The sequence below is a fragment of the Falco cherrug genome, chromosome 2, assembly GCF_023634085.1.
Source record: "Falco cherrug isolate bFalChe1 chromosome 2, bFalChe1.pri, whole genome shotgun sequence".
Lineage (NCBI taxonomy): Eukaryota > Metazoa > Chordata > Aves > Falconiformes > Falconidae > Falco > Falco cherrug.
The window spans coordinates 29,206,408-29,220,467 of NC_073698.1; the positions used below are offsets into that span (position 1 = coordinate 29,206,408).

A 14,060-nucleotide genomic window follows, 5' to 3' on the forward strand; every position below is an offset into this window, starting at 1 on the left:
CTGAACTAGGCTTGTTTGAAGCACTGGCAACACGGTCCGATGCTGCCTAATGCAGCTTCCAGTAACAAAGCGTCTCTACACAAAGATCTCTCATGAGCCCTAAGAGTCAGGCATGGATTCTTCTTGCGTTTAGTCCCAAAGACTTGTAAACAAGTTACTTTTAGCACACACTGTTGTGACAAAACACTGGTAACACAGCCCTATTAGGTTCCTGTACCTGCCACAGTTCCAATTCCAGAAGCAATGCCAAGAGAGAGAAATCCCTTTATACCCAGTAATGGAAAATTTGTTGAGTATTCTGCAGTTAGTGTTTGCTCATTCATATGGTATCATCTTGCCAGGCAAGACTTGGTACCATGAGGTATTTTTCTGTATAAAATTGCTAATGCCATCAGGATTGTCCAAATGGGATCATCATCATTAAAAAGATTACGCGGTAAGGAAAGTGATTACGACAACGTCTGAGTAGAAGGATTACTAATCACAAGTAGAATCCTGGTACAAATCTCATTTTCTGTATACAAGAAAGGACACAAAACCTTTTAAACATTATTTATATACATTTATGGCTTTATACAACAAACTGTCAGGGATTGTTCTCGTGTGTCTGTAGAAGTACATCAGGCACTTTTTCTGAAAATATCCACGTATGAATTTTAATTCTGCAATGTGACTAAGTCAGAGCAGTGAAGCGTTGAAGAGCTGTCACACCACTCGCAAATAGAACTAGCAGTATGTACATGCCAATCTCTCACGATATTGCTGGTTTGTGGAACACTCTCAAAAAGGAGGCCAGTTTTAATGCAGAGTAATTTGCTTTTTGCTTGCATAAACCATGATGCATTTTACATTATGATTACCAAAATAATAATGAGAATACCTTATTTAAAATCAGTCATAAATTAAGGATCCTAGCAATTTCATAATGAAAATAGGAATTTCAAATCAGTAAAAAAATAAAAAAGTACTAACATATATCCAGTGGTTTAACAAGTGCAAATTTTAGACTGTTTTATAATTGGTCCAATTTTAACTTCTCTTCTTAGGGATGCTCTGTTGACTTAAGCCAATAATAAGCAATATGACTTTTGCTTATAGGTGTAGGCAAATTGTCAGTTTATCAAAGCAGAGCTTTCCAATTAATGCATCTACTACCTAAACATATATCATATAGCTATATTATGGAAACAATACATCTTTATATTTAAAATATCTGAACAGCTCTATAATACAATAAACTTTTAATAACAGTACAAACCAGAGAAAGGTCAAAAACAAGGCTGCATAGGTAAGATCATCTGCACAATTCACAAACCAATCATTTACAACAATTCTGACAAACTAAGTTACTCCAGAAACTTGGTACTTTTACTGAAAAAGGATTTATTACTAGAGGTCACATAATGTTTGCTTTCAAGGCAGACAGCATTCCCCTTCACCGGACTTCACAGTATTCCAGAATTACAATTTCAAAATATTAGAATGGCACCACAAAAACAAAAACAAAAAAAAAAAAACCAAAAAAAGAAGAAAATGAATGTGACCACACAGCCCAAACCTCTGATTATCTACAACTGCCTTCTCATAATAATTATAAGGGGCTTCCTACAGACTGTTGTAATTAAGGAACGGCTACATTTATGTCATTCATAGTTATAAAAGGAAATGAAGAAAATATCTGTATACCGGAAGTTATACAGTAGCAGTAAATAATAAACAGGAGGTATATTATTAAATGTAGCATGTTCAGCTGCAACCCCGTGGAGTATAGCATTAAGTACTGTTTTCTTTGCATGCAGAGGTGAATTTTACAACTGCTTTGGTCTATGCATATAAGTGCTTGTTTGGGAGCAAACATTTTTGCACATGCAACAGAAAGAAAAAAAACCTGTATGTGAGCCCTCCACTTGCTCCACTGCCAGGATTTACCATCACGTTCCAGAGACTATGAATTTGATGGTAAAGATGCTACTAGAGAGATTTGCCTGTAAAAGCAGGTGGCTTCACTGAGATTTCAGCACTAAGAACATTTCATTTTACTCAACAGAATTTCAAAGACTGATTTTACGCTGGAGGAGATTCCATATCACAGGATAGCTTAACATCAGCCTCTGGAACTGCTGACAACCATAACAGGACAAAAGTAGGACCAGCTGCAATTAGTAGTGATTTAAGCCCAACAGGGAGCTACATGCTAGCACACCAATAAATATGTTGCAGAGCCTTAAGAAAGTCACAACAGGATCATTAAATATATGGCTTGTTACTAAACTTCGTTTTCTTGGCACATCCCATTTCTTTCTCCACCACATGCCATCACTACAGGGAAGATAATTTTCAATTAGAACGTTTTCCAGTTGTGGGCTATGTAGACAAAAGAAAATTCAGTGGAAAAATACTTATTTCTCCCCTTCTTCACAACACCAGCCCTAGCACAAAAGCTGTTCATCCTGTCAGTGCATAAAAGAGCTCCACGGATTTCTATAGCACAAATGATGTGTGAAAGTGAAAAGACAGGTGGGACCTGTTATCCATACATCCATGAAAACTGCATCGTGCGATTATGAAAAATCAGAAATCATTTATCCAAGACCCAATCTGAAAATGCTCAGTCATGGCATTAGTTGTCAGTGTACTTACTCCAACAACAGCAAGTTTTTCCACAGGAACAAGCCCTCTGTTGATAATGTTCTCCCCTACTGTAAAGCTGATGTATTTGTATAACTTTGTCACTTACTTTATCTTTCTTAATTAAAAAAAAAAAAGTAATGTTTTGTCCTGCAATAAGGTGTCACAGAAGTTTTAGCCACCCACCCTAGAAGAAGCACTTCTGCCTCGTCAAACGTACTGCGTTACAAAAGAAACACTGACAAACCCCAGAACTAGTGCTACTTAGGACAAATGGCAATTTTTTCATTAATTTTAGTAAGATTATCAACATCCTCCAAAGGTCTTGCTCTTGAGTGCACAAACATTATGAGACCTCCATGAAATAAATATAAATGTGAAGCATTGTACAAGCATCTAACAATGAATACTTAACACTTTGTGGTAGTCAGAGTTAAAATGATAGTAGAAGCAGATGACATTTCTAAAAATGCATATATAAAACTGATTAAATATTTCCTAAACATAAAGTTGTCTATATTTATACATCACACAACAAAAAAAGGGACAGAAATGTTTTGTATTCAAGATCCTTATTAAGCTTTTTCTTTATTAGCACTCCCAAGTGCTAGGGAAATTTATAAAAACATGTACTTAATCCAGTTAAAATACTGTACAAAATGAAGAGTTTATGAATGCTGCCAGATCTCAGATATTTTTTTTTTTTTAAAGTTGACTATGTAACAAAAGTAGACTTTAATTATAAGAAAAATAGCTTGGAAAGTATTCCAAAAATTTTCTTAAGTCCAACAATAAAGTCATTAGTCTGACAATGAAATCCAGATATATTCTTGCATAAATTTACAGGAATACAGGTAACTTATCAAATGACATTTAATCTACTGTTTGCTTTGAATAGTCAGTGAGTTTAGTAGGATCGTATTTAACAGGCTATTCTGTTCCCATATGAAATGTGTGGCAATTTTGAGTAAAATAATGCAGTTCGTACTGCTGCAAGGCAAGTCCACAGTTATCTCAATTCATCAAAACACAGGTAACATCAACAAAGGTTAAACTTACTTAGGGCATGAGATCATCACAGTATTCTTACAAAAGTTTATAAACTTTTCTTGGACCAAAACAGATAGTCTTAAAAAACAATTATTCTTCTACAGATCATACTGTACAAAACCAAAAGCACAATATGATGTAAGTAAGAGTCTTTGCTGTGATTATATGGTGTAGTGAATTTGGCACTTCAGAGTAATGAAATTTCCAATGGCACAGTTCTTATCTACAGCAGCACATAACCTGCAAACCTTGGGCAAACATCCTGTACAGGAAAATACTCTGTCTGCTGCCAACTCTGACGAAAGGAAGAAAAAAGAAAAAAAAAAAAAAAAAAAAAAGACCCAAAAAAAAGCTAGTGCATGCGCATAGCTTTGTCAAGAAAATTAAAAAGGAAGGTGAAGGACATCTTTGTACTGCTTTTCTCAGTTCCTGCTGTCAGACAAGTCTGGAGAATATAACCGTAGCCTAGGAAGGGAAGAAAAAACAACAAAAAGAACAAATTAACATTCACACCAAAAGATTAAACCTATTAAAATATGCTCAAACTAGCTTTAAGATACCTTAAATGAGGAAAAAAAATGTATTCATTAATTGCTAGTTACCAGCAAGTTTTTTGTTTAAAATAACAATGGCAAAACATCAGTGCTCCACATGAAGTAACAGAAGTTGGTACGTGGCAATCCTAATGCACTGGTGCAAACCTGATTTTCAGACTAACTAAGGACTGGAAAGTGACTGAGTGTAATAGAGGCACTTCACATGCCAACACAGAAGACCACCCAGATTTTAAGCATCTCGACATCTCTTTTCCATTTAGCTGTTTCTCAGATTTATCATAAAAAGCACAGCTTACCTCCTACTACATCCTAGCCTGACACCCAACTGTGTGTGGTTGTCTTTACGCTGTGCTGAAAACTTTGGTTAGGTAATACACTGTCAAAGTTAAAATCTAATGTTTCTCCATCCATAAGGTCATTACGGATAATCGACTCCATGTCACAGTCCAACCGTTCAATTAACATGTCATCTAAGTCACTTGGAAGCTTCTCCTGGTGGAGGGAAACAATTCCCACCCTTCCGTAGCCATTGCAACTGTTAACAGGGCCGTACGGATTCATAGCATTCATCTGCATCGGGTGACTCATAGGCACTTGTAAAGAAGTCTTCACTGTCGACAAGCGATTTAGACCTGATGTATGTGACATGGTGTTCACTGTGTGTGACAAGGCACGACCATTAACTGCAGGTGTTGGCTGGTTATGTCCTTGGTGAGAGCGGGTGTTAGGGTTCATCATTTTGTTGTGGGACGGTTGACTGCCATAAGTTGGCATCACCGAGTTAGCAACCATCAGCACACTTTGGCCCAGTGCCCTGCCACCAGCCTGGGAAACACCACCGTCTACTGATGCCAAGATGTCATTGTGCGGCGGAGAATCAGAAGTCAGTAATTCCTTCAGAAGTCCTGCAGGACAGTTATATTGGCTCATCGATCCATAGCTTGATTTATTGTCTTGAAGAGTCTGCATAGGAATCTGTGGCAAAGAGTTCATGCTAGCCTGAGCATACGTAAATTTCCTGTAGTCTGGACTTGGTGAACCTATACTTGTGGTCGAGGATGCGAACGAGTAACCTGGTGTTTGCTGCATCAGGGTAGCAGATGAAGACTGGGTTGACACAGTCATTGACGTATTAGGTGACAAGAGATTAAGGTTATCCAAAAGATTTTCCATGTTCTCAGAATTACTCATCTCTGAAAGGCTAGGTAGAGTAGACGTCATTTTGGTGGCTGATGATGGGTATACCATGGAGTGCACGTCCCCATCTCCAAGATCATCTTGCTCTGGCAAAATAGGAGAAAGTCTTCCGCTAATTGTACTAGCATTAGAGCTAGTTCTAGGTCGAAATGTACTCCAGTTATCAAAGTCATCATTACTGTGAGAGCTGGGGCTTGCAGGCCACTTCGAGAACTGCGAACCGGGGCTGTCACCATTTCCCTCTTGACCAGACTGAAGGGATGCTTTTTTCTTGGCAGCTCTGCCTCTGCTTTTAGCAAACTTGCTGTTGTTATCCATGGATGCTGCTCGCCTCCTAGGAGATTTGCCACTCTTTCCTCCTTCAGGATTGAGCATCCACCAGGAACTCTTCCCTGTTCCCTCATTCTGCACTCTGATGAACTTGCTGTGCAGAGACAGGTTGTGACGGATTGAATTCTGAAAAACAAAATAAGGTGTAAGAAATGGAGAAAACACGCCATCTTTTATGGCATACTAATATTTGTGTTTCCAAACACACTCTCCTTTTGTTACAAAACATAAAGGTAATCATGATATGGGAAAACATGCCAGCATGGAAACATCTTTTATCAGCTCACCGCTCAAAATTGGCTGAAATGAGCTTACAAGGAGCTGCCACGTCAATTTGTCTGTCATGTGGCCCAATCACATCTGACTTAAAAAGTTAAATAGAATACCGAAGGAGCTGTTCCAAAATACAAATCCCTCATAAAGGAGACAAAATATACTAGAAGACCAAGAAGATGACTGAAGATCTCATTATCAGCTTCACTCTAATGAGTTGAACCTGATTACATGCAGGGTTTTTTTATTCTTATTATTTTATGCAAACTTCAGGAATACTAGATCCTGTTCGATGGTCCTTGTAATGGTTTCTCATCCTGCACATCCCTAAACCCCGCAAACATGCCAACCTGTGAGTATTGCCACTGAGCATCAGTGAGGTTTGTATTACTTGTTATCTGAGAAAACACATATGGAAAACCAGTTGAGGATTAAGTTCTAATTTTTATAAGTAAACATCACAAATTGCCTAAGAAATCATAAGGGAGAAAGTAATGCAAACAGCACAGACAAAATTGCATTTAAAACCTCAGTCATAAAACCATCTTTCTCTTTCAAAATCAACATTTTAATATGCAAAAATGAGTCTTCTAATACCCGAGGGCACAAGATAACTTGTGCCAAGACTGACCAGAGGTACTGAAGCTTTTCATTATCTCCTCAGCCACTCAGTTCTTAACTACAAAAAATAAAAAAGAAGAAGAAAAAAAATTCCAAAAATCCAAAATCCAAGCCCACAGGCTGACCTGTTCACAAGAGACTACCCTTTGCATTACGAAGCTGTAGATAAACGTTTTTTTCCTCATGTAATTTTCTGCTGAGCACATGTAAAGAACTTTGTATCAACAGAAGAGCTGTCCTATATTTTGACGTAATTGCTAACAAAAGGCCACAAGTTCAAAGAACACTGAAATTGGCAGCCATAGGTGGTAGTAGGAGAGTGGGACAGTAGCACAGTCTACATGGGGACCCACGGTCTGTGCTAGGACAGCAATTCATGCAGAACGAGTGGGAGGGAACCCCAAAGCAACACATGAAATGGGTAAACCAGAAATTAGACCTCAGTAACAGAGAAACCAGCAAACCAGTAGCTGCCTTCCATTCCTAGTTGTTTTTAGCAAGTTGTTTTTCTAAAAAACAAAAAATCGGGGGAGCAAAAATGGAAAGACTGTTTCCAGAAAGCAGTAGGTAAGGCTGATCTTGACCAGCAGGTCAGTACGCCAATTATCTCAAAACACTAAATGGCTGCCAGACCTACAAAAACCCTGTCTGTCTTTCCTGTCTTCCTACCTTTTCCCCTAATCTACCTTGAGTTTTTAACCTGACACCCAAGACCCACTACAGCACCAAACCATGAGGATGATACAGGTTGTGGAGCTTCGCTTGCCTTGCGAGGCAAACCACAGGACGAGGGACACAGCCACTGCTCTGGTCTCTGGCTGCTTTTGCTGTATTTCCTAACCTAGGGTGCTGCCTGTGACAGCAACATCTCCAGAAATGTCTTCCTTCACTCCTCTACCCTACCCATCCTCCTGCGCAGACCGGCTTTCTCAAAGATGCACGTCTTTCCCCACTGCCTATACATTCAGCTGACGGAAGAAAAGGAGCCAAGACCATAAGGAGGGCCTGTCAGGTGAAAACAGTCATCTCACAGGGCCTGACTCAAACCTGAGACAATGGTCTCAAATTCCGTGCAAGGGCCATGACACGTTGTGGACCACAGCAAGCCAACCAGCCAAAGCAGGCCCAGCCACCGGCAGAGCTCAACAGGGATAGCTATTCTGGGGCTGCAGAGACCTCCAGCAGATGAGGGCAGCAAGGAGGTGTGACAGGACTGTAACAACTCACAGGCAGCAGCGTCCTGAGACTACCCCCACGGGGGTCCAGCTTCAGCAGCAGAAGATGGCAGGACATGGCCTCACAGCAGCTCGCTGCTCAGGCAGCACAGCGAGGAGCCAAACCATGTGCCTCACCTCAGAAGCCTTTCCAACCTCTCCTTCCCCTCCAAAGAACCATCTAACAAATTATCCCAGTTAAACAAAACACCAGCAACAACTTGAGCATTTCCTTACTCAATTTTGAAAGAAAGCCATTCTCATACTAACTCAGTAACGCAGGACTGTATCTCTTCACTGCAGGTAACCCTGCAAACAAAATCTCAGCCTCTATCTATAGGGTGCTGGGGAAGGCCCTGACATTTTATTTTCACCGGGTGCAGGCAGCATGACAGACGGGCAAGCCTGGGATCCACCTCCGGAGTGGCCCACAGCCACTGGGGCTGGCTGAGAAGTCCCACCAGGCTGGCTGGGCCCAGCCCCCTGTTGTCACCCCGGGGCCACCACTGGACGCCCCGGCTGACACAAGTCCAGCTCCAGAAATGTCGCAAGAAAATCATTCTGCGCCTCTGTTGATTAGAAAACCTCCTGCGCCAGTCCATTTCTTTACTGTATTTTGTAAACATACCCAGCTGGCTCGGGCTTACTGCTTACTATCAAAATAGGCATATCAGACACACAAAAACATCAGGCAAGGAAAATATCGTGCTAAGGCTCAGTTCCCTCTTCTCTGCAACAGAAGTGTTAAATATTTAAGAAAATGCTGCTATTCCTTAGTCATCAAAAATGTTATAATCTGGTATTTTTGTACTGAGGACATCTGAGGTCGCTCTTTGAGTAACAGAGCTGTCTCCTAACTCTGCCAGTAATGAAAAAAAAATTTTCCTAACAGGAAAAGGTTTGTGGCCCAGAGCTTGTTACATAAATTCCTGTTTTTCACGCAGCCAGCAGGACATTAAAGAAGCTATGATTTACTAACTTGGAAAAAGTGTTGAAGAGGTAAATCTTGTGAAAATATGCACTGCTGTTAATGATGTTGTGTCTACAAATCTTTGCCAGACGCAAACATGACCTGATAAAAAAGTATAGTTTCAGCAGTGGATCTTGGCAGCCGGAGGAGCAGCGCGGCTGTCAGCGGCCGGAGTGCTCAGTGGCACCGCCGGCACCGGCACGCTGCAAGACACCGTTGGCCGCAGCTTTCAGCAAGACTTCAAAGCAAAGCTTCCCAAAACCTGGCCCGAATGATGTGAAAAGCGAGCGTCTGACTTTTGAGGCAAGTTTCCATGCAGCGGCGACGCATGCCAGATCGCTCTGGAATTTTATCAAAACCTGGCCAGGACGGCAGCAGGGCTGCTGCCACCTGTGGGGTGTTTCCTGGGATTGAGTTTCCGCCTTTGAGATAAAGTGCTGGGAGCCTCCGCTCCTGTTGGTCTGCAAGCCGACTTCATGTCATACTTCGGTGTGTGGACCAGGACCTGTGGATATGCTTATCGCTGCTTGCTGATTTAAGAGCCAAAATACGCAAACTCAGTGTCTCCTAAGCACAACATGATGAACACATACCAGCTAATAAAACCCGTGAAGCCAAGAAAATTATTCCTGTCAATCTACACGTTTATATCATTCAGCTGCATTTCCAACATTTCCTACAGCCGAATCACACTGCTGCGACAGCACCCTGCTTGCTGCTCTTCTAAGCAACAAAAAAAACCCTCAAACTGCTTTATGTTTTAAAACAATTACAGAAATAAATGGCTCAGCCATTTAATCCCTGGGTGTGAGTAGCTCTGCTAATATCTAATACTGCACTTAAAGCCCAGACATTCATACTAAAACATGCAACTTAATTTTAACCTCATAGCTGAAAAAACTCATGCCCCTATTACAATTAAAGTTGAGGTATATAATTATTTTTTCAGTACATTTTTTTGGTGTTTTACTGAAGAAAAGCACCCAAAACCACAGTTGATTCGTCAAACTTGAGAACGTTGTAGGCCTGTACTTCCTGAAGCAAGACCATGCAGCTGGCCACCCTTCCTCCCCCCCAGTGCCTTGGTGTATGCAAGGGAGAGGGAAGCAGAGCAGAGCTCCTATTGCAGAGCTCCTGTTTAACTCCGCAGCAAACCTCCTCAAGCAGGATTTAACTGTGAATCTGTGAGTATCTGGGGAGCTGCAAGACCAAAACTTTGTAAAAGCACCTGTGAGTGCCCACGATATCTCCCACCCTTCATACCCTCACAGGCAGGCACAGGCAGCACCCATTCAGCCACAGTGCTGTGTTAGCCACTGAAAGGGAGAGCAAGGAATGGATGCAACAGCTGATACATTTTATAAAAATGTGTGGATTTGCTATCAAGGTGCACACACAGAGTGTACTGCAATACAAGACACCATGGCACCTTGGGAAAGAAATTCACCAGTAACTAGTAACAAAGGCAGAAGGAGTTGGCCCCTAGAGGCAGATGCAGCTGTAACAATGTGGGAGGCCCTAAGAGCAAGACTGCTTCCATAATACACAGATCAAGCATTTCTCTTAACAGCTTAATGACTGCCCATCAATTTTTCATTCAGAAGACATCTCAGCAGTCCACTGCTTCCTACACCTAATTCAACCGCATGGGCTGCACGTGGCTATTCAGCTTGCACTACCATCAGCTGAAATGGCTGCAAACACAGATTGGGGCACAGTATCTGACTGTAGTTCTCAGGTCTCTCCAAACAGTATCTGAAACTGATTTGGAAGCTGGAGAGAAACCTTCAGGGAATACAACACTCAAGACTTCTTCTGCCGTAACCCTCTAAGATAATCACAACTCAAACAAAGAAAATAATTTAAAAAAAAAAAAAAGAGAGAGAGAGAAAGGGGGCTGATTGCTTATTTATTTATTTGGACTCATAGTTGGAGAATATTGCAATAGGAACGTGCTTGGCAAAAAAGTCAGGGTTGAGGGCTCATAGGAGAGAAGTTCATCTGCTAACATCATCGCTGTTGAGAGGTGTCTGCTGTGATCAGTGGTGGCTGGCACACAAGCCAGCTGTGTTAGCATGTCCTGTTACTGACAGATTACAGCAGGATTCAGAACCAGCGCAGTCCCTCTGTGGAGACACCACCAAAGAAAAAGCTTTGCAGCAGAGAAAGGAAGACCCCAGGATTTCCATATGTTGTTACAGAGGACATCAGACCTGTCTCTCAGGGTCTATGTAGGGGGACTCTACAGCAGGTTCAGATGTTCAAATCACCCTTCTCTTGGAGCCTCCGTGGCAAGCACCACTTTAAAAAGAAGTCATTAAAAACACTCCTAGGGAAGTATGCAAAGGCCAGGAAGTTCACCCGCACAGTTGCTCAGGGCTCCTTCAGCATTAACAGCCAGACAGCAGCAGCATGGGCTAACCATGGCAAGGGACACCACATAGCACCTATCCAAGACCAAGCAGACCATACTTTGTGAAACAGGCAGGTCTCCTTGGAATACTCACACTGCCTGCACCAGCTTTGCTGTGGTTTCCAACCATCCTGCCAAGTTGGCAGAGGCAGGGTGAGGAGGCTAAGGAGGAAAGAGAACATTGTTAACTCCAGATGTACCAAAATTGCCATTGGTACAACAGTCTGGTGTAAGGCAGTCCTGTTTGTCTCATCTAATGACTATGAGATACAGGAAGTTCAGATGCAGATGCTGCACATGGAGCTTGGGTTTGCCTCAGAACTACTGTTGGACACTCAAAAGTATTTGATTAGCAGATAGCATGCTTGTTCATAAAACAGCCTTAGCTGCATTCAAAAGCATGTGGTTCCTGATACCACAAATGTTCACCAATACAACCACACATCTATCTGCAGTGTCAGAAGGTCCAAATGCTAATGAAATAGCTATTTTTGTGACCCAGTTGTAGCATTCTTTGGTTACAGCTCAGAAACCTTCTCCATTGTCGGATAAGAGCATGGACAGAAAGTATGTCATTTAGCCTCAGGTCGAAGAGTTGTATTTAGAAGATGCTGGCAATTTGCCACCAGCAGCTGCATGAAGGTGGAAGGGCAGGATTTCCTCCCTCATGCTTTTTTGGGTTCTTTGTTCTTGGGGGGGGGTGCTCTTTTTTGACTTCGTTTTTGTCCTGCACTGTTATACGGTTAAGAAGTTTGGCTGGGAGAAGTGCAGAAACAATTCAGTCTTACTAGAGGGACCCTGCACTGTTTCGCTGTGCTTTTCATTACAGATGGTGGCATAACAAGAGTCTATCCCGGAGCACCACCCATGAAACACCATCTCTAAACATGGAGATTCTTTCATAGGCTGTTCCATTTGATAAAATTTGAGCAAATGTACAAGAATGGGACAGACCGTATATTATCACAATACAACACTGTACACGTCTCTCCTGCACAGAGGGGGGTCTACTGTGACCACATGTCAGTGGTATTAATTTAAGTCCTGCACATTCTGCAGTTAAGTCCGCAGATTTATACTTTCCTACGCTTCCTTCTCATAGCTGTAGAAGACTAAAAAAACTTTGGACACCAAAGGGGCTTGGCCATCCTCCAGGTTGCATCCTGCTGCCACACATGGCACTAGGGACTGGATGGAATTTCACAACCACTGGAGCTTTCTCCTCTGGAACATGGTATGTAGTAACCGAAAACACACGCACAGCTCCAGACATTGATATTTAAGGGACTTGGCTACGCATACTTACATGTCAGAACTGGCAACTCTACTGGCACGTATCTGAGTAATTCCCAATCACTATCCCCAGATACCCTCCTCTTTATTCTAGGTGGAGTCCTTTGAAGTACTTTTCCTTAATGACAGTTTGGACATTTCTAATGAGATGGTAACACCTGCCTACTATCCCTACACAGGCATTTAGAAAGAATGAGTGTAAAAACCATCAACAAGGTAAAGCATAGTATGAGAAGTATACACACAGGGCAAGCACACACCTGGATATTGTTCCACACATGGTAACTCCAACCAAAGCTTCTTATGACCACCCTTACACTTTCTGTACCTCCAAAAGAGAGGCAGAGCCACAACCATGTTAACAATCACCTGCATCAGTGCCAATATTCTGTTTTACAACCACACTTATTCCTATAACCACAATACAGGCATGATAGAATATCAACACAGCATACACCAAATATATAAACATTTGCTAGCGTTTCAAAGCCAAGGAAACTAAGTGACACTGATTAGGAAAAACAACAGACGAAGATGCATATGAAAACTGTGAGATTTTTAAAAGGGATTTGTAAAATGGAACTTCATCCCTCCCCGGTAAAATCATCTGGAAAGCCAAGACAGCCAACAGGTTTGTCTAAAATCTATTAGTTTTCAGAAGTGAAAGAAAGAAAACAACAAGAACTAAAGAAAAAATTAAAAAAGCAGCAAATAGCCATCAGGATAGAACAGAAGTTGTGGAGTGTAGAAAATAAGGGACTAAATAAACATCAGGTGGAAAAAAAATCAAAGCTAGCAGGGATTACTATGTATTTGGTGATCCAGACAATCCTAATACTGCTTTTACAAAACTGATGCTGTAAGCTTTCTATTCCAGCATATGGAAAACAAGTGTTTGACAAGTATAATGGCTCCTTATTTGTAAATAAGCATTTTTTTTCCACACTATCGAACATATATATATGTGTGTGTATATATATGTGTGCATATGTACATATATCGCTTATGATGAAGAAGCATTTCCCAAGACCACTACCGACACAGGAGGCCAATACTAAGGCCTCACTGAAGAGGAACATTTCAACAAGATCCAGTTATAAGTGGGGCCCCTTCTCACCCTTTAAGTGCTCTCAGACCTCTGGCCTTCACACACAGCCTGTGCTGCAATTACATCAGTAACCAGAAACAGCAAAGCAGGAGGACGCATGCATAACCTGGGTGCCCTGACATCAGTCCCAGGTGCTAGCATACAAAAGCTGGTAAAAGATTCAATTAATAAACAAACAGATGTCAGTGATGCAATTAATGTCTTTCAAAACAGTCCCGCAGAATATAGGCCATCACACGTACATATCTTTTGTTCAAGAAAGGTAAGTGAGAGAACACTTGCAGATACTCCCATGCCACACTGAATGACAGCACAGCCAAGATCAGCACCACTGCTAATATGCGCTCATCACACGGATCAAAACCACTAAAGTTATCTGCAGGGCAGTAAGCTGTGGGGAAGGTTG

General features: G+C 41.6%; 1 protein-coding gene across 1 annotated transcript in view; it reads right to left on the reverse strand.

Moving 5' to 3' along the window:
• Positions 1-537: 537 nt before the first annotated feature.
• Positions 538-14,060, reverse strand: part of FOXO1 (forkhead box O1) — a 66,747-nt gene continuing 53,224 nt past the window's right edge. Inside the window, exons 2-3 of the mRNA XM_055702974.1 lie at positions 4,532-5,888; positions 538-4,143 (exon numbers count right to left, since the gene is read on the reverse strand). Of these exons, the coding sequence (XP_055558949.1) occupies positions 4,545-5,888 (1,344 nt within the window). The 3' untranslated portion in view covers positions 538-4,143; positions 4,532-4,544. The remainder of the gene's footprint in view (positions 4,144-4,531; positions 5,889-14,060) is intronic.